General features: G+C 42.4%; 2 protein-coding genes across 2 annotated transcripts in view; one reads left to right on the top strand and one right to left on the bottom strand.

Annotated features, from left to right (window-relative positions):
- Positions 1–3491, top strand: part of cntn3a.1 (contactin 3a, tandem duplicate 1) — a gene marked incomplete at both ends in the record, with an annotated part of 119490 nt that extends 115999 nt beyond the window's left edge. The window contains 2 exons of the mRNA XM_080732658.1: positions 1847–2015; positions 3394–3491. Of these exons, the coding sequence (XP_080588784.1) occupies positions 1847–2015; positions 3394–3491 (267 nt within the window). The remainder of the gene's footprint in view (positions 1–1846; positions 2016–3393) is intronic.
- A 2041-nt stretch (positions 3492–5532) lies between these two features.
- Positions 5533–20477, bottom strand: part of LOC308290747 (band 4.1-like protein 1) — a gene marked incomplete at both ends in the record, with an annotated part of 37784 nt that continues 22839 nt past the window's right edge. Inside the window, 9 exons of the mRNA XM_080732656.1 lie at positions 5533–5556; positions 11076–11192; positions 11667–11747; positions 12693–12782; positions 13421–13480; positions 13870–14139; positions 14763–15194; positions 17559–17609; positions 19075–20247. Of these exons, the coding sequence (XP_080588782.1) occupies positions 5533–5556; positions 11076–11192; positions 11667–11747; positions 12693–12782; positions 13421–13480; positions 13870–14139; positions 14763–15194; positions 17559–17609; positions 19075–20247 (2298 nt within the window). The remainder of the gene's footprint in view (positions 5557–11075; positions 11193–11666; positions 11748–12692; positions 12783–13420; positions 13481–13869; positions 14140–14762; positions 15195–17558; positions 17610–19074; positions 20248–20477) is intronic.

The raw sequence follows: 20477 nt of genomic DNA, 5'->3' as shown, positions 1-20477 counted from the left end.
AAAAAGGTAGCACATCCAAAACTTCAAATCAATGGAGGACAAAGTACTCACATTATATTTCCACTTTCTTATTGGCACACACCAACAAAGAACACACACGTTTCAGCTATGAGCCTTCATCAGATGAGGTGGTTACTCACATTGTTATTCACCAAGACTGAAATTGTTAATTAGGCTGTTTGGTCAAAAGCCCTTCTACTACAGTATGCACCAACTCCAGCAGTGACAATGAGCCTGTTAGGCTGCCCCAATTAGCAGGCGGAAATTAGTACAGAGGCATGGTACTGTGCAACCAAACGGTGGGTTTATTTACAAACACAAAGACAAAAGCCAGGCACTCCAAAACAGGTGATATGATGGGTGGTGTCCATCTTTTTCACTGTGTCCTGATCACTGGCAGCCTTTTGTACTCCATCTAAAGGGATATCTCTCTCTCTCTCTCTCTCTCTCTCTCTCTCTCTCTCTCTGTATATATATATATATATATAATATACTGTATAGAACATCACACCTGTAGTGTGAATGAGTGGTGCAATTTATGAGTGAATTTCATCAAGCGTTCCGCTAGCCGATCACAGCGCGTCCTGCAAAGCTTGGCCATTGGGACCATGGCAGTACAAAAGTGCAAACTTTTGTGTTTGCCTGTAAGCAAGGGTTGAATACTTTCCCAACAATTGCGTGTATAGCGAATGTGCAATCTGGCGATGTCTAGCAATGGATAACAGTTACCTTTTAGGTGTTGTACGTCTTAAATTAATTAAATACATTGGAAATTACATACATGAATACAGATGAAGCCTTGGTAATACCTCATACCATGATCTACTGTACATAAAACCATCCCCAGTAATTCAACTGGGGGTGGACTGCATAACTGACTACGTGCACAATTTAATCCTCAAAGAACATTTTGGACTGCTGGAGCAGTTATTTTTGCATCCTTCCAGTTTGATTGTTTTTTATCTGGGACTGAGTGACGTTCGGCAATCTCAGTGAATATAATTGCCGTCCCTTTTCTAAGCAGATTACGCTAGATTGGACAAGACAGTGGATCAACAAAGTTGAATCACAAGACAGCCGAAAAGGAAAAAGGAGATTGGATTGACGCAAAATTGAATTGACATTTTTCCTCCTCTGTCCTTCACCCTGTCCTCAGGAGATTTACCGCAATCATGTTAAAGCCGAGATTCAGTTTTGTCCGTTACAGAAGCGGTACAGTACACACGCAGGCCTCATCGTGCATCACAGCCTCGTCTGAAGGTGACAGGACTTCTAGCTTTTCAACAAGAGCGCGCTAGTTCTGCCTGCACCACACAGACGGAGGCGTTATACCGTAGCAGTCACAGTTTTTACTATGTGCTGGCTGAATGAACGTTACATTTTTTACTCTACCCCCTGGCTGCAGTTTGTTTGGAGGATTGGAGGATCATCTGAAATGACAAGTATTGGACTGTAACTGGTTAGAGTTATGAGATCTGGCACTTGTCAAAACATCCCGAAGGGGGCACGGAAATTACATCCAACCACGTAGCAAGCACATCGTTGTTGTCGGGTCGAAACCTTGTATGATTCAAAACCTTCCTTTTTTTTTAAAAACGATTTAAAATAGTGAAAATAGTCGATATACAAGCTGTTGTGTGCTTGTAGATCTGCTATTTTCACTACTTTTGTGCGATACTCTTGTATGATGAAGTAGGGCTTTATAATTGACCAAAAAACATACACATTTGAAACTTGGAGATACAAGGTTTCTGCCTGACAGTGACGATACAGTATTTGCTGTGATTTCCTTGCACGGCACGCTTGCTGCCATGTTCTCATAGTGTCTCTCTCTCTCATACTGCAGGTGATGTACAGGCAAGACAAACACAGCCGTCCCAGCGTGGTGGAGACCAACACCACCTCCCTGGAGTTGTCTTTGCCAGTCAACCAGGACTACGTCATCCAGATCAAACCCTTCAGCGAGGGAGGGGAGGGCAGCAGCAGTCGCCAAATCACCATCCCCAGAGGTGCAGGTAGGGACAGTGGCGCACCACGGAAAGACTGGAAATAGTTGTCTTGGAGCTTAAATTGTTGAAAAACCCTGCATGCACACGCCGCACCACACTGGTTTTGGTCATTTTTTTAGTGTCGAATACAAGAAGCATTGAATTGTCAAGATGGCACAGTTTCTCTATTCCTTTGCAGTCTGAAAGCTGAGCTCATTACAGAATTCTTACTATGTCTGCCTCTCTCCCTCTGAATGACAGTTTTCACGTATTTTTGTCCTCTTGCACTAATAATATGATCCGTTTCTTGAAGTAACAAATAATTACCATTTCTACTACAATTCCACTATTCTATTTCTTGGCTCAACACATTTCTGTCCACCTGCCATGGTCATTTCATTATCTATGATAGGAATATCAGTTTACATGTATTTATTTTAAAATTATGTTCTTTAAAAAGAAAACAAAATAAAAGACAAACTAACAAACAAAACAGTGCTGGTGGCTCCTTTCAAGAGTACTTCTTTGAAATCCATGAAGGGTGAAAAGTAGATGGCAGTAAGACAGTGCCACCTACTGATACATTTGTGTATCGCCAGATAGTCAGTGTCCTGCATCCAAAGATATGACTTATAGACGGGTTTCTGGTCCACGTCATGTTTGATTCGGTACCAAAATTAGCCAATGAAACCAGGCTTAACCAGCGCTCCCCAAAACAACAGGTTTGGGGATTGGACGGACTGATTACATGATACAGTCACCTGTGCATTTAGTCTCAATGTTTGTAAACAAGAAACCTGTCTATTCATACTCCAATTATCTATACTATAATTCACGGAATCTGTCACAATACTGTAGGCCTATATACTGCAATATATTTATATTGCAGTATTGATTTTACTTAAAGGAGTAGTTCACCACTTTTCAACCTGTCTTCATATAATAGGTCCTCACTAATGTTCATGATAAAATATCACAATTTGTTTCTACTCAGTCCAAGTCTCCTAGGAGAGCTGTGGGAAGTTCAGAATCCATCGTCTTGTGACATCATCATTTTCCCCAAAAAGATTTTAATCAATATTTTTGAAAAAAATATTTAGATTTTTATTATCGCAAGAACAATGGCTTCCACTTTAAAAGTGCTACTTTTCAGGAATAGAAAGCCTGCAGTTTCTATAAGCTGGATTGGCAATCGATGATGTCACAAGACGATGGGTTTCTGACCTGCCCACAGCCCTCCTCTGGAAAAATTTTTTTTAAGTGAGGACCAATTATATGAACATAGGTTGAAAAGTGGTGGAGTGCCCCTTTAAGTACAAAATGTAAATACTTTTTCCACCACTGATGGCATGTCTCAGTTCATTTCACATTAACTTGCACTTCAATGTCTCAATGTCCATTCCAGGTGTCGTCGCCATAGCCGCCGCTGCAGCTGCAGGGCTGCCGGTCTTGTCCCTGGTCCACCTTTTGCCCCTGATCCTCACAGCCAGGACTGTGCTATGACCAACGCCTCTGGGGGCCCAGTGCTAGAGCCGCACACCAAGAGGAAAAGAGACAAACTGTCCCACTAAGACAAGAGAGGCTATCTCTGTCCACCTGCTCCCTTCCTCTCCATCTCGCTCTCTCCCTTCCTCTTTTGCCTACAAAAGCCTCTTTGTGTAGGAGATCTTTTCTTTTCCCTTACTTTTATAAAAAGGAAATATTGAAAAGAACTGTCTCTTTCAGAGGCTGCTTTTATGGAGCTGAAAAGACGCTGTGACTTGACTGCAGTCTCTTTGAAACAGCAGCCCCATACCACTACCACTCTCTTAGTACCAATGGGTTTTCTTCTAAGGTTTTTTTCTTCTCCCTTCAAGGCAAAGCGGTACATGACACACAACAGGATGTGTATGTTTCCTATGGGAGGATGTGTGACTTCTGTCAGGTGGATGTGTAACTATTATCGGCAATTCTTGGATGACTATCAACAACAGTGACGCTAAACTGAGGAATAAAGTTACATGGACTATGAACAGAGGACATGCAGTACATAGCTCATACAGTACATATGAGATCACATTTAGATCTGAACTTCATTCAAGACATGTATACAAAGACATGTGTGGATGAAGTCATTCCTTATTCTTCTTGGACTTTGGGAGGCCAGAGCGACCCTGACATGATCCTCATTGCTGTATGACCATAACATATTTTGGGACCTTCATCCATTTACCTGGAATTCCTCTCTTGATTTTATGAGACACCCACAGCTCATACTAGAACTTCAACATTGTGGGAAAATGTGACTGGAACCAAATGTATTTCCTTTTCTTCGTTATTATTATTTTTTACTAATGGTTCTGCCTCACCTGTTGGGACATTATAAGAAACTTGCATCTAAATGGCTTCCATCGAGAACAAAGAGATTGATTGATTGATGTCTTTAATGTCTAATGATGTCTGACAAGCCAATTGGAAGTCATGGTGACTGGTGTAAGCCACCTTATTGTACACTGTCTGTATGTATGGAATCCTCAGGTCCCAAATGAGCCTTAAGTCTTTGATTATTTTCCATGTTATAATTTAAATTTCCTTTATTCTTCGACCATGTATTAAATATGGATGGATCATTCTATAATTTAAGAATATATGGCCATATGTTTGGATATTGGGGGGGGGGGGGTTATTCAAAGTGGGCCTTTTGGGCTCAGCAATGCCTTTTTCCTGTTCATCTCATAATCAGCATTGTAACGGTACAAATGGCGATAGATTTTTGAGGTGGCGTTTTACTGTCAACTGCTGTTTGGCATGAGAATGGTCAATGTATCAACGTTGCTTAGGATGTCTGAGTGGATCAACCTGCTTTTAATAAACATAATGCCATTTTTTCACATCTCCTCCTTTGATGTGAATAAGGCTAATGCAGGTTTAATGCATTTCAACCTGTGATAACACTACACATTCCACAGCATAGCCAAAGCTAACCTTGCTTCCTTTTATTTGTGAGCCTTTTGCTGTGCTGTTCACCTGATTTTATATGATTTTAAGTGACCTTTTTAATAACAAGTATGACGGCAAAATGGTTTGAATGCTCAAACCAGTATAATTGAAATTGTCAGTAGTTTGTTTTCCCCCAAAAGAAATTTCACAGCCAAGCTAAACTATACAAGTTACCGACATGATTTGTTACCATCATGGTATTTCTTTGGTTTGTCGATTGAATGTTGCTTGAACATACTGTCATGCACATCAAACTTAGTTAGCTTAATTGAAGCAAAAGCTTCAAATAACCATTCCAACAAATGATTCTGACCTTCCAGCTACTGACAGTACCAGAAGTCCTGTTTGTATTCTACTGTATGTTCTAAATATTGGTGGGAGTCCACTAGTGACAATCAAGTATTAGGCTGCACCGTACACAGGATGTAAGGCTAAGGACATTGATTAAATGTATTCCAGAAGCTTTCCTTCTGGTCCCGACTGACTGTTTCTCCAAGATCACCTTAAGTAGACAATTTTACAGTTTCCAATAAAAATACAGCGGCAATATTTTTCATTTGAGCGTTTAGTGTGCCGGCAAGGACAGCTCCTGTGCAGAGAAATTCATGCAGGCACACAGAAACATCAAAATGATGCCCACAACTAACATTATTACTGCAGCCAGAGGAGTGGGATTGCTGATATTTTATAAATTAGGTATCATTGCTTCAGCTGCATCCACCTCTCAAAACGGCTGCGTTGAAAAGGGGCCATTAATATGCAAAACTAAAACTTTCACTCTAGGCTTTGAAATTCTTACAAACCAAACAAAACCTTCAGTGAACTTACTAGAGTAAAATAAGTAATAATAAACATACCATTAAATATCAAACAGGCCTTTAGGGAATTCAGTCTCAGAGGTTATCTATATTTATATATTTTATTTATTTTCACTACAGGGAGACAGGGCTACACTGCCCAGGCAAAATGTTTGTCCGGTGTGAAATCTACCATACCACAGGCAATCAGACATAGGCCTACTGCATGACTGTGATACTGGATACATTTTCATCGTGGCTTACATATCTGTAATCATAAAGAAATATACTAAACAGGTTTAGCAAGGAGCAATATTAAATGGTATCTTGAACTACAGTATGTAGGAACTTTGCCCTTCTCCCTAACCTATAACCACAAAAAAAGCAGCAGTGTTTTCCCTTTAGGATGAGTGGCACTATATCTTTCCACTGTATGCACACAAGACAATGGTTAGTGGAGGTCAGGACAGCAAAGAGGATTCCCCTCTCACCCCGTTGGGTATTTTCACTCGTTTATTCATGTAGAAGGAATGCAAGTACACTGTACAGCAAAGACACAGCACCAAGCAATGGGGAGCATCGCACAGCTAAAGAGGAGGAGACTGCTGAGGAGGTCTCTGCAGGGGCGTCACAAGGGGTAGGAAAGTGGGACTGAGTTACTGGGGCCCAAGGTGGAGGGGCCCTAATAACTTTATCTATTGAAAAATAGCAGATATACAAGCTCACAGCGCGGCACCGAGTGCCGCGCTGCGAGCTTGTAGATCTGCTATTTTTGAAAAGTTGTGAAAATGTGTGAAAATCTTTGAATATATGTATTTTTCAAGCGAACATTTCTAACTAAAATTTTGCTTCTGGGGGTCCCTGGAACTAAATATTTTGAGATCGGGGTTCGTGGCCAAATACATATCATCTTGGGGGTCCTTGACATAGGTTTCTTGCACACATTTTCACGATTTTTCAAAAATTGCAGATATACAAGCTCGCAGTATATCTGCTATTTTTCAATAGTTAACATTCATAGGGGGCCCGCAGTGAATCCTTGTACCCAGGGCCCAGAATTTGGTGTGACGCCCCTGGGTCTCTGTACAGACAAGAGCGGGCTAGGGGGTTCAGCTAGGTTCACTGGGGTCAGGCAGTGGTCATCCAATCAGGATTTGGCACAGAGTATCTCTCTGCCACACACAGCCAAGTGTCTATAATATATCACAGTCTGGTTGATTAGTTGTCAGGCTTCTTCTGGCTAGAGGACCGTAGATTTGCCCTTAAATGTTGATCCAAGGTTAATTCACGATTTCTTTTCCCTCCTTAGTGACAGATGGTAATGGGAGGACTTAATGCATGTAGCTGAACGCTGTATACCAAGGGCTCTCTTCTCTTGGGTATCTGGCGCCCCCTAGTGTATAACAGTACCTTTGCCACTATTCTGAAACCAGTTCACATATTATTCACAAGAATGCACCATACAGCACCATTTTTGCAGTACAAAGTCTGCTTGGCTACTGACCTGTTTTCTGGTTTGTTACAATTGACACCCACATATCTTTTGAGTTAAGTCACTCTTGAAAGTATTTTTTAAAGAAAATATGGCACAGCATGGCTGTCCACAGGTAAGACAACATGAGTTACACACACAACTGCACTTTGACTCCGAAAGGTCTTGTTAAGTGACTGAAAGCCAAGGTAACGTTTTCATAAACCTGACATCACCAGCAGTTTCTTTTTTCTCCATCAATTAGCTGACAAGTAGAAATGTTGAAGATATTCGTTTAGCCAGGGGACAGATACAGTATTTGGCAAGTAATGTAATTATCCTTAAAGGGTTACTTTATATTTACTTTCATATTCACACCAGTAACTTAATAATCCACCAGTCATTAAAAGTATCTTCTTAATATGAAGTTGTTGGAAGAGGTTTATACAAAAAAAAAGAAACGGTTTGTACAATGACTGCTACTTACATTGGCACATTAAACGTCTATGGCATCCCTCTAACATTCATGTACTGTACCAAAACACACCACAACTGAAGATAATGAAATATCCTGCTCCCAGACATCACTTGTAACAATTTTGGTTGGGGGGGGGGAATTATTTTAAGGGCTGTTATTCATAATGTGATATGGGCAATCTAGGGCATCTTGTAAGACGAAAACATTTATAATTCATAGTGTGAATGGTTTGATATCAGAGCAAAAATGAATGAATCATGAAAACAGGCACATAAGAGTCTAACCAATGTTTCTTCATAACATGAATGTATGTGTGTGTGTGTGTGTGTGTGTGTGTGTGTGTGTGTGTGTGTGTGTGTGTGTGTGTGTGTGTGTGTGTGTGTGTGTGTGTGTGTGTGTGTGTGTGTGTGTGTGTGTGTGTACACATACACACTCAGTATATATAATTATTATTATTATAAAAAATGATATGTTAGAAAAACACACTGGAATCAACAGTTCCAATAATTACTTATTGGAGGAAGATGAGCACGATAAAGGACTAACATGTACATGACAGCAGGGTTAACAAAACAGAATCTGTTGTGTGCCCGCTTTCTGTGATGAATACTCAGCACTAATGATTTCAGTTTCCTGTTTGGGAGGCTTAATTTCCTGAACACATACCAGAGCTGTTGTACCGTCTTCCCTTTTTTTCTCCTTCATGGTTGCACTGGACGTTATCGGTCTATCCTATTAATCCAAGAAGTTCCGATATAATTTCTTGTTCCACCATTGTTATGAGTAAATATTAATATCACTCAAAACGAATAATGCAAGACATTATCATGCAAACGTTATGTCAAACAGTAGTTTCTGTGATGCAGAAGCGCATTTGGCAACTTGAACGACGAGTGTGAGCCTACTCTATGTATTTGCTACACGAAATGCCCATTATTATACAGTAAGTAGTACTGCATCCACCTGAATCTGAAAGGATAACTAAATCATAGTAAGGGATAAGGGAGGAAACCTGGACTCATTCTGAAACAGCAACAAGTTGCACATAACACTACATGGCCACCATTTGATTATCAAGAACACAGCGTGTGTCTGTATTGTCCTTTAACCACGCACCATTTGTATGAATCCCTCAGAGTGACATTCACCACTCGCATCACATTGCCATCAAGGAAGGTGAAAGGGAAGTTTCATCAGCATGGTTGCTTCTCCACCTAAATGCTAGATTTGACTGACTCTGCGTCATTCAGTTCACATACTGTTGAACTGTTGTTCACCCCACCCCCATAACATAACTTATACAGTAGTAATGTCCCCAAGTAGTACTGTAATGGGTGAAGCAAAATAGCAAATGTATTGATTTTGCCGGCTGCACAAGTACCGGTATGAAATCTAAGGGTAGGTTTTGCTGTTCTACCGTCACTAAAAACCCTGCTTCACCGCATGCATTTCAACAGTAACTGGACCTAAAGTCTAACGGATACTAGTGTCTTTACAAAGAAAGGTCTTTAAATGTAATCGCTCACAGACGGTTGCCGTGGGGAGGTGTTTTTGAGTTCTGCAGTCGGGGCTGGGGGGTGGCGTGAGGTCGACGTTACTCCCAGCAGGACATGCCAGACCAGTTGAATTCCAAGTTGCAGTTGAAGTTTGGCCATCGATTCTGTCTGGCTGTTTGATCTTCCCGTTGGTGTCGTCAACATGAGATGGGATGCAAGTCATGGCCTCAGAGGGTTTTACATCGACAAGAGTACAGATCATCTTAAAAAAAAAGGTCCCAACCTTTTCCTCTCCAAGATAATTACAATGAGGCAAGTGGTTTAAATAGCGTCATACTGTATAGGTGTGGGGAGTATTTAGTTGGCTTATCCCTTAAGCTGCTCCAGACATTAGGGATTTCTTCTCGATCCACATTGTCAGCTAATCAAGGATCACGAAAGGTTGTCGAGGATAATCCCTTCCACTGCAGCATGTCCATCATGCTAATCAGCATCCCATCATCTCTGGTCACTGGAGCGATGGGCGAATAGAAATAAAGCACAATTTATAATGGTGGTTTTGAGGGCGTCCAGTTAAAGAGGTTGAAAGAAGACAAGGATTTTGAGGTGTGTGTGTGTGTGTGTGTGTGTGTGTGTGTGTGTGTGTGTGTGTGTGTGTGTGTGTGTGTGTGTGTGTCCAGTCACTCGGGCAGTTATCCATTGAAGGGCAATGTTTAGTGATCTCAAGTCGGGCACTGACACGTCTGTTCCTAAAGGGGGCACTCTCACTCTGGACAGTAGAAAATCAGGACTGCAAAGCCAAAAAAGAGAAAGGACATCAACCTTAATATCTTGAAATTCATAGGAGACAGTCAGGCGACAACAGTGGTTTTCACCTCTGGGACAACCAGATCTTATTCTATTGTTGTTTGGGACATGATCAACACAATCATGCTTCATTTTGCATCATATGATGCTTTGTAGCATTCTGAAATACTAAAATATCTAAAAACACAGATTGAACACAAATAATAATTGATTGTGTTGATCGTGTCCCAAACAACAGTAAAATAAGATCTGGTTTGTCCCAGAGGTGAAATGGTCCTTTAATGTCAAGGACCCCCATGTATTTAGTCGAGGATCCCCATCTGAAAATATTTTGTGGCAAGGGACCCAAACACGAATTGTGTTACATTACATTTCGTTCAAGACATTTTGAATATCGTCACTGTCGGGCAGAAACCTCGTATCTCGTATATTTTATTATTATTATACTTTTGGGGCCTTTCTGCCTTTATTGATAGGGGAGGAAATGGAAATGGGGAGAGAGATGGGGGTGAGAAAAAGCAAAGGTTGTCAGGATCAGGATTCGAACCTGCGACGCTGCAAGCGCTGGATTACCAGCCTAGGTGCCTGGACCACTACCCTGTGGCCCAGGCTGCAAGTTTCAAATTTGTATGTTTTTTCACCAAGCCCTGCTTCATCACCAAGGCTGTCTCACAAAAGTAGTGAAAAAAGCTGATCTACAAGCACACAACGCCTCGCGGTGCGAGGTGTTGTGTGCTTGTAGATCTGCTGTTTTCACTAGTTTAGCTCATTTTTTAAATGATAAATACAAAACAAACGGTCTTGGACATACAAGGTTTCCACCCGACAACAACGATATAGAAGATCCACAAACAAACTCACAATGCGTTGCATCACATGCGCCATGAGCTTGTAGAGCGTCTATTTTCAATCAGCCGATGTATTTAAAGTGGTTAAATCGATTTTGGCGCTGTATTACAGGTGACTAATTTGAACCTGGGGCCCAGACCCCACATGGGGAACCACAGGGCTGCAACAGAGCCCAGCCATTATTGTTTGAAGTTGAGCCGGCTCCTGTACCTCGCTTGTTCCATGTGGGTCCTCAGTGGACGATTCCGTTTCCCTGACAACCACAGCCTTGGTGACCAACATGTCTGGATGCTGCTGCTTGGCTTCCTGTATTGCAATAGCCAGGGCCTGCAAGGGAGGGAAAGATGGATTACTTTTATGCAGCGGTGCAAAAAGTATTCAAATGTTTTACTTAAATAAAAGTATCAATATTGCAATATACTGTACAAGTAGAAGTAAGGAATTCTAAATGTACTTGAGTAAAAGTATTGATATCAAAATGTACTTAAAGTACCAAAAGTTGTTCTAGCAAAAACATTGAATGTCAGGCCTATTGTATGTGTACCACAGGACAACATTGCTCTATTGAATCTGCTGTTCTCTGTATGCCAGGTTCCACGTGGAAGTTAATCGCCTGTGACAGCTTCAGGTGTTCTGAGTTAGGCTAGATCACATCACACCAGTGACATTTTGCTCGGCAACATTCTAAATCGGTTTGGTCTCGCTGTGAATCTGTCATCTGAACTGCCCTTTACAGAATGGAACAATGATGGATATTATCATGCAGCTGTCTTCAGCAATCGCTTCTCCATCTGAACCCACCTGTTCCTGGTCCACGTCATCATCTCCTGTGATTATGATCCTCTTCTCAATCCTGGTCTCTGAATACCCCCCTTTCACTGTCTGCAACACACCACAGCATTCACACTTCAGAGGTATGCAGCAGTCCTTATTTAACCACACAAACCCTACAGCATCCCTGTTCTGGGCATGTTTTAAGAGGCAAAAATAGACAAACCTTTGCTGGAAATAGACAAACACTTAGGAGGCTTGTAGATCTCCTATTTACTTTAATTTCGTTACTTGACATACAGCAAACTTAAGTGATTAAAACATAATAGTTACCATAGATGGTTAATACAAATCTTTTTACATTTGTGTGAGTTTTATCATTGTACTTGACTACTTTATCAGTTATATATTACCACTGAGATTAAACCTAGCTAAACTGAGGTCTAGGATTCAGAGTGAAGCAGCAAAGTGTTTATTGTCCCCAAAGGAATTTGACTTCACAAGTCAGTTAGAGAAAAACAACACCACATAACCATATAGCACAAAACAACACATCACCAAGACAAAACATGAGGTCCCCATTGTACACAGATAACCATCCTATCAACAGGGAGGTTTGTTTAGTGCCGCAATGGCTGAGGGGACAAAACTCCTTCTAAAACAAACCTTTTCCCACTTCAAGGTTCTGTATCTTCGCCCAGATGGCATGGAGGTCGAAGTAGCGATACAGGGGATGATCAGTGTCATGTGTTATTGAAAGTGCCAAGCGTGTGATCGCCTCCTTTAGTGGTTTGTGTTTTTGGACCGCTTCATGGTAATACATTATTTTGGCAGCATTCAAGACGGTGTTCACTCCTTTAGTGGCAATCAGAGGCAACAGTTAACTACTTAAACTCTCTAGCAGAGAGAACCTATTGTGAGCTTGTAGATCGGCCAGTTTTACTATATACAGTAGACTCTTGTACAATGAAATGGGGAATAAATGCATGAAAGAAGTCAAAGAAATGGGAGATTGCCCGACCGCAACGATATTCCGTTTCAATGAAGGTTTCCTACCTTTGTGACCTGAGTGGTTGCTGAGGTGACGTTTTCAGTGAAGAGAATAGGCGACCGGGTTGTCTCTCTTCCCAGACTACCCATATGAACCTGAGCAGTCAAGAAAAGGATTGGAAATTAGGCACAACAAACACACACACACACACACACACACACACACACACACACACACACACACACACACACACACACACACACACACACACACACACACACACACACCATTCAAAATCCAACAACACACGTACGGTATACCAGTGTTTCTCAAACTTTTACATTTCAAGGTCTCCGCTTAACTCTGACAGTATACAAATGGACCCTGATGGGTCCAATGGTTCCATTGGTATACTGTCAGTTACTGGAATCAATTTTGAGAACCACTGAGATATTGTGCAGAAACGGCACAAGAATACAAGTTGTAGATCAATTATAGGTATTTACTTGACAAAAGATAAATATATTTATAGATTCCTGATTGTTGCAACATTCAGTTGATCACTTTTGACTTCTAATGATAATATTTTCGACAGCAGTGAAAATTACTTCTACGGATATTTAACACTGAAGCACTCTGTTTTCCCGTTCCTTTGAAATGTTGCCATCTAAAACGAGGTCCAGGTCTTTGGATCACAGTCTTATATTCTCACATTGTGGGAGAACAACTCTGGGGAACTAGAGTAACAGCACTGCCGGGTTTAAATCGTAAAGGTCAGGGAGTTTTCACTCACAGGAGAGATACTCTCTCTTGTAGAATAAGGAACTTCTCCTAAGCCACCAATTCCATGCTCCTGAAACAGACAGATTGTGTCATTAAGCGCCTTGTCCTATTCAGCATAGTGGTTGTTCAAATCCGTGGCAAGAAACTGTGTATTATAATAAATAAATACTGTATATAAAGAAATTATAATTAGCCAGTGGCTATGCCCCTCCCCTTTTGTCCAATGCTAGCTTAGAATAACTTCCTGCTTGCCAAGGTTTGCCTTGGCAATCTGCCGGTTGCTAAGCTAGCATTGGACAAAGCTTTTAGGGGAGGGGCATAGCTACTGGCTAATTGTTAAGTTAAATATTTCATATTAACATTTTCGTGCTACCCTTTGTTCACCACATTTTATCCACATCAAGATCAATAGTATTATTTCGATCTTGATCACATTAACACGATTACGTTTTTCATTACCTGATTTGTGAACTCCACAATAGTAGTGGTGACCTCTGAGCCGTTGGGCTGGGTCTCGGTCCGCACGTCGGTCTTCCTCACCATCGGTGCGGCCATGACATCGCAATCGGTCCTCCTCACGCTGGGCGGGGCCATAACATCGCTGGCCTCTCTGCTCAGTGCTGAGTAGGAGGTGACGCGACTCTGTGTGTCTCTGTGTGACTGCTGATCTCCTCTGTCCACCGACGATGACACGGGCACTGACCTCTTTGGTTTTTTCGGCACAACAGGCTTGAGGGGAGCAGAGCATGAGCCATGTTTTAATAATTGCATCTGGGACTTTTTGATAAGCATTCCTCTTTGAAATCAGCTGTTCAATTATTCCCCTTCAACATCTAAGGGAAAGAGGGCGAGTCGAGATCAGAAATTAGACAGAACAATGCCCTTGCTATTACTGTACGTGCCAGGCTGTAAAAAGCAAATCAGACACAACATACATTTTTAATAGAAAAATAAACGATATCCGAGGACAATGGGATTTGAATCCTCCACTTGGCTTGGCCGGGTGCCCTAACGAACACAATTGGCGATGTTGGAGCGAGGGAAGCTCAGTGGGGTGATCTCTGTCGCTGAACTAACAGCGTGTTCCTCCGCACACGTTACGTCCTCCTGGTGAAACTATACTCACTGCCAGGTAAAAAGAAGCGGACAGACCAGCGTTACATGTATCAAAGGAGACACATGCTCGTCTCGCACCCTCTCTAAGACCAACCAGTATGGATCAGCTGCGACAAGTGACTCTACAGTACAAGGGGGCTTGGAAAATGAGACTAAACAACTACATTTTAAATAAAAAGGAGGCAAGAAAGAAGCAATAAGGTAAGAAAGTAAGAAACAAGCCAATGTTGGTGTACCTGACCATCGTGCCGTTTAGCCTCTGGCCTCTGGCCCTCATCTGCCTGGGCGAGCTTGGCTGGAGGGCTGCTACTTGCTCCTCTGGCGAGAGGAGCCGACACTAGGGGAGGAGGCAGCTCAGAGGGGACCTGCTGCTGCTGCTGCTGCTGGTAAGGCTGCTGCTGGAGCAGGTCGATGCCGAAGCGAAGACCTCCGTCAGGCGAAAAGTCCCTCTCGCCGAGCTCCGTCATGCCCTTGGAGAACTCCTCCATGCCCGTGTGGAGGTCCATGAGGACGGTGAAGTCCACCTCAGCCTCCAGGCTGGACGTGGAGCTGACCGTGATGCTGGAGCACTTGCGCTCGATGCCCAGGTGGGTCTCCTTCAGGTACAGCAGGTCGTGGTCCTGGTCGTCCTCCGACACGGACCCCAAACGTCTCTCCCACGGTTCCCTCTGCACGACAGGTAGGAGAGGAATGTGTAATGAATAAATCTTTTCCAACAATTTTCTGCTATAAACAAAATAAATACTTTTGAGGTTTGAGAAAACTATACAGGATTGATTTACTTGAAGTGTAAAAGTCATTGCACACAGTGTCAGGATGACAAAAAGATGACAAAAAGATTTCGATCCGACAAGTGGCTGCAAGGATTTCTTCCAGAAAACAAGTTTTCCAGTTGCCTTTAACTTTTTCCAGGTACAGTAAATTCCTGTAATTTTTCTGACATTTTAAAAACTGACTGACCAATAAAAAAGCGCTATTGGACGTGGGTCCCTATCTTGCGTGAATGATCTACCAGCTCTCAGCGCATACTGTAGATCGACTATTTTCACTATTTTAACTCATCTAGTGCCATTCGCGAGATGTCTCGCGAAATGTACTCGAGTATCTGTAGTGCCATTCACGGGATATCTCGGGAAAAGTAATAGATTACTGTAACGGCGAGTACATTAGGGAGGGGTCGTTTTTTATTGAGGGGTGTTACTGGAGAAAATGTATAAGCCCTTTTATAAAATGCCATGACCCTCCCTCTCAATTGGGGAAAAAATCAGTGACCCTCCCCAAGCATTAAAATAAAAAAGATTGACCCTCCCCTACAACATGGCATTTACCACAGTAAAATTATGCCTATAAAACCTATATTATTATATTCCTAACCAGTGGCGAGAACAGAACAGAGATTTTTTTTCTTTCTTTCCTTTTTTACTGTAAATAATTAGGATTTTTTTTATGGTTAAAAACGGGTGCGGGCGGCAGCAGCAATGAACAATAATGAATAGGCTAATATAATGCATTGAGATCCCAGCTGCACTTCATCCCAAAAACACATTTCCAAATATAAACTAACACACCCTCCAAACTAAAGTAACACACAGTGAGTAGCCTATAGTGCTGCTAGTGTAAAAGTCAACGTGGACATCACATAAAAGGTGAGAAGTTCTCACAGGTTGAGAACAGGTTATTTGACATCTAGGTTACAGATTAAACAGTTGACACATGTGCACAACACAGAGAAGGCTTGTAACTGCTGCCATTCATTTTGTGCTGTTGATTGCCTGTCGTCAAATCTGGGTCAAATGCGCATTTTCAACGAGCAGTCGTTAATTCTTTTTAGCACCTTTTCACTTTTTACTTTAGGGAGGGGGGATACAGTTCTGACAACCATTGTTTCTGCCTTACACAGCTCTCCATTGTTTTAGGAAAATACATTGTAGTATAAACACAGCCACTTCAGTTCATTCACACTAACTGCAGTGACTGTGGGGCATTTCCAGGGATGGCACCCAGGGTTTGTCATTAAATGAAGCAGAAGGCTGTTGACAATGGTTGCATAAGTGCCTGTACCTCTGGAGCCATTGTTTGCTTTTGAAAAATTGCATGACCCTCCCTTGAAATCAAAGTGAAATCAGCAGACCCTCCCTAGGACTGAAATTGAAATAGCATGACCCTCCCCTATTTTCCTCCAGTAACACCCCTCAATAAAAAACGACCCCTCCCTTACCGAGAAGAATCGCCGGCGGTCCGGAGACGAAATCCGTCGCTGATTTCGCATCATCACGGCTCCACGAGCACAAAATAGTCCCATCCATAACATTGAGGTGGACGGGGGATCTCATCTTTAACGTCCATTATCTCAAAACTACACTTTAGAAGCTAGGATGGAGGCAGATGCTCGCTTATGTTACACAATGATAAAAGCTCCGGTCGGCCATTACACAACTCCACGTGGACACGGATCGGTTCCGGCGCACGATCCGATGACGTCAGACCGGAAGTGATTGCGTGGTGGACTTCTGGCCTTCAAAATAAGACAACGCAAGTGAATGGGACCTGAAGGAGGCACTTTGGACATTATAATCCGTTAATGTCTGGGGCTCTGAATGAGTTAAAATGTCTTTCAAAGTATAAAAAAAAAAGTCTAAAAAGATTAGGCATAAGGCATAAGGCATAAGGCATATGGCACCGTAAAAGATAAGGCCCAGAGTGTGCCAGGGCTTTAATGGCCCATTTGGTCACACAAGGCCTTATAAATAAATAAAATACAATGTGCCATTTTATTTACAGTATTTATAAGGCCTTGTGTGGCCTTAGGGGTGCTTCTTGAGGACACGCTACATACAGTAGAGATTGTACCCGTTTCATGATGTAACACTATATTTATTTGCATCTGTGACATTGTAATGTGGTTTCAAATGTTTGTTATTGTTGTTCATTATATGTATTGTGTCTTATATGCTGTGATCAGGGCGTCCTTGAAGAAGAGAGCCTGCTCTCAATGGGCTGAATAAATAAAGGAAAAAGAAAGAAAGACTCACAGAGGCTTCGCTGAGAGGCTCTTCGTAAATGGCAGGCGTGGAGGGTGTCTCCTATAGACAGTGTAGAGAGACAATAACAGTCGGCAACAAATCAATAATCAACCCGAGAAGCTTTTTTCAGTGTGCCGTGGTGATAGACGGCCATAAACCATTATTCCTGTCTTTTTTATTGTATTACCAAAAGAGGAGATCAGAACAACTGAATGAAGTGGTTATCTCTGTCCCTGTATTGACAATATGTTAGGGTATGCTGTTTGCAGCACAACACAGGGTTGAAGAGTGGATTCATTTTATATTGAGTGAAAGCTCATTCATCTTGCCTCTGTGTATGTGTTTGTACGTAAAGCTCTTAAGCTAATTGCATTTGCTAATGCCTACATTGTCATTAATTTAAAAAAAATGAAAATACCTGACAGTCTGACAACTGCTGCACTTATGCCAAACTTGAGAAATCCCCCCCCCCCCCCCCCCTTCCCCCAGAGATTCTAAAAGCTTCAGGCTATTTTCAGTAGCATGCACATAGGATGTATTCTCAAGCTTGAATTGACATCATTAAAAATGGCTGGGAGTGCAATGGTGATGCCATGCACAGTTGAGGTTAGGTTCTAAAATATCCCATGATTAATATATTCATAATTACAAATACAGTACAGATGTAGCCATTGTAAAAGTCTCACTTTTTGCAGCATTTCTTGCTGGAAAAATCAAGTTCTGCTCTCTTGTCAGGTAACTAATTGGTTTTGAATTGTTAGACATTCGAAATAATGCTTTAAAATACACAAATGAAGTGTTACTGTTTAGCCTACACAAATAGGTGTTCTGTACTGGTGTGGGTCTGAGGGAGGATGAGTACATGAAGTGGGACTTTTACAGTGGCAGCTGCTGTATGTGAATGCCCAAGCCCTGAAGCTTTTTGGCATCTCTGCAGCCAACGGTTCCACGTAATCGGTTTTCCATTGATCACTACCGCTACAGAGGTGCCAAGTCTGAACATTTGATACAAATGTCCATCTCAGCCATTAAGGGGGAAAAAAATAACATTTACTTTTAAGGAAAAAGCTTCAGAGAAAGATGGTTGGAAGGTCTTGCACTCCTTGCAACAGCAACCACCTTTAGTCAGGGAGGAAAAAGGGTGATGTTGGAAGGAGAGACCAGGGTGTTAACGTGACAAGTTAAGGTGGGGCTACGAGGGCCATCAACTGTTTAAGCAATGAAGACTTTGCTTAAAGGCCTGGAGGGTTCTAGAATGGCCAAGCAGATGTTAAGCTTTGCGGAGGGGAACAAGAGAGAGAGAGTAATAAGCTCCCGGAGCCATGGACGTGAATTAAGTCGGCCAATGATGCGATGCGAGGGACCGTGAGCGTTTTACCCTCTCATACACAGCCACATGGTGTTCTGAAGTATGTGTACATTTTGTAAATGGTTAAAACAAGGTTTGAGCGATATCGCCGGAAGCTCATGCAATGTTTTTAGTTTCCGATGATGGGCAAGCACAGCAGCGGGGCAGATGGTTTACCGCTTGTTTCCTCTTGGTTGTTTCTTGGCCGGAGTTCCTGTAGTGGATGTGGCTGGTGTCCACGTTGCTGTGTCTGTTGCGAATGCCAGTCTCTCGGGACCACTGGGTTTTCAGAGGAAGTGTTCGCGGGGGCGTTGTGTGGCTGCCCGAAAATCTGCTGCCGCAGAGGAGGCCCTCTCTAAAGTCTGGGTAGTTTTGAAGATATTCTTCGTGCGCGAGCATGCCTCCACCTGTCCACTGACTTAGTCCCGTGATATCCCTCAGGTCCATCAGGTCCTGCTGGATTATCAAGTCAATATTCTGCAACGGAAGGGGTTGGAGCTGCTGCTGAAATGACGCTATGCCAGCTGTGTCGTGTTTGGCAGCTGGCGTATCTTGCCTCACACTGTACGTGGTAGTCTGCACTGCAGTCACGTCAGAAGGCCCCTCGACTGATTTAATCATTTGCGTATCCCCAACTACGTTGGTTTGGGTTTGCGTCCGAGAGCTGTCAGCATCTTTGTTCCCCTTATTCAAAGACTTCTTTGATCTCCGCGGCTTGAGAGGAACTATTCTGGGTACCTCCACGTGTGAGTTCACAGTTTTGTTGGAGTCTTCTGCTCTCTCAGGATTTGGGTCTTTTGTTTCGGATTGCTTGCTGTCAGTTTCAAGTTTGCCACCGCCGCCCTTTGGGATAGAATCTGAATCTGCCGCTACCTGAACATCAAAGTGCTTTGGTCTCTCTTGAAAGTCGTACTGGTACTGAGGCTGCCGCAACTCTGTGTTTTTCCTTTCAGTTCTTTGTTTGCTGCATATGTTTTCTGCAGGTGGAATGGCATAACCGTTCTCCTGAACCTCTTTCTTTGTGTGTACGCTGTCGTGCAAATGGCCATTAGTTGCTACAGCTACATTTTCCATGGCAGTCAGATCTGTTTCATAGTTTGGGGACACCGATCCACCTGTTCTAGATCTCATAGATTCCCAAGGTGCTAAACTGGTATTCACATCTGTTACTTTTCCATTCACACCATCCACAGACTCCTTATGATTCCAAGGGCTGACCACAAACATGTCTCTACTGATGGCAGCGTGCTGAGGGTAAGGAGAAGTCTTATTTCTTTCCACCTCAGAGAAAACATCCATGGCTCCTTCATAAACATCTGGTTTGTCAATCAATTTGGCATCACCAGTGGCCTATGTTGACATAGAGTAAACAGTTGCATTAGCCTAGCCGCAAACAATACGCTGCTACTACTACTACTACTACTACTATACCACAAAATCATTCGCTCATTCATTCACAAGGTAACTCAAAAAGACGGTCTATAACCAATATCTGAAGGACAAATATAGCATGCAAACCTGCCGAAAACGTAGATTTGGGGAATGTGTTAAAAAAACAGAAAAGAATGACAGAGACCAAT

Source organism: Nannobrachium achirus (assembly GCF_963921795.1).
Source record: "Nannobrachium achirus genome assembly, chromosome: 9".
In the NCBI taxonomy this organism is placed as follows: Eukaryota; Metazoa; Chordata; class Actinopteri; order Myctophiformes; family Myctophidae; genus Nannobrachium; species Nannobrachium achirus.
This window is presented reverse-complemented; position numbering and strand designations above follow the sequence as displayed.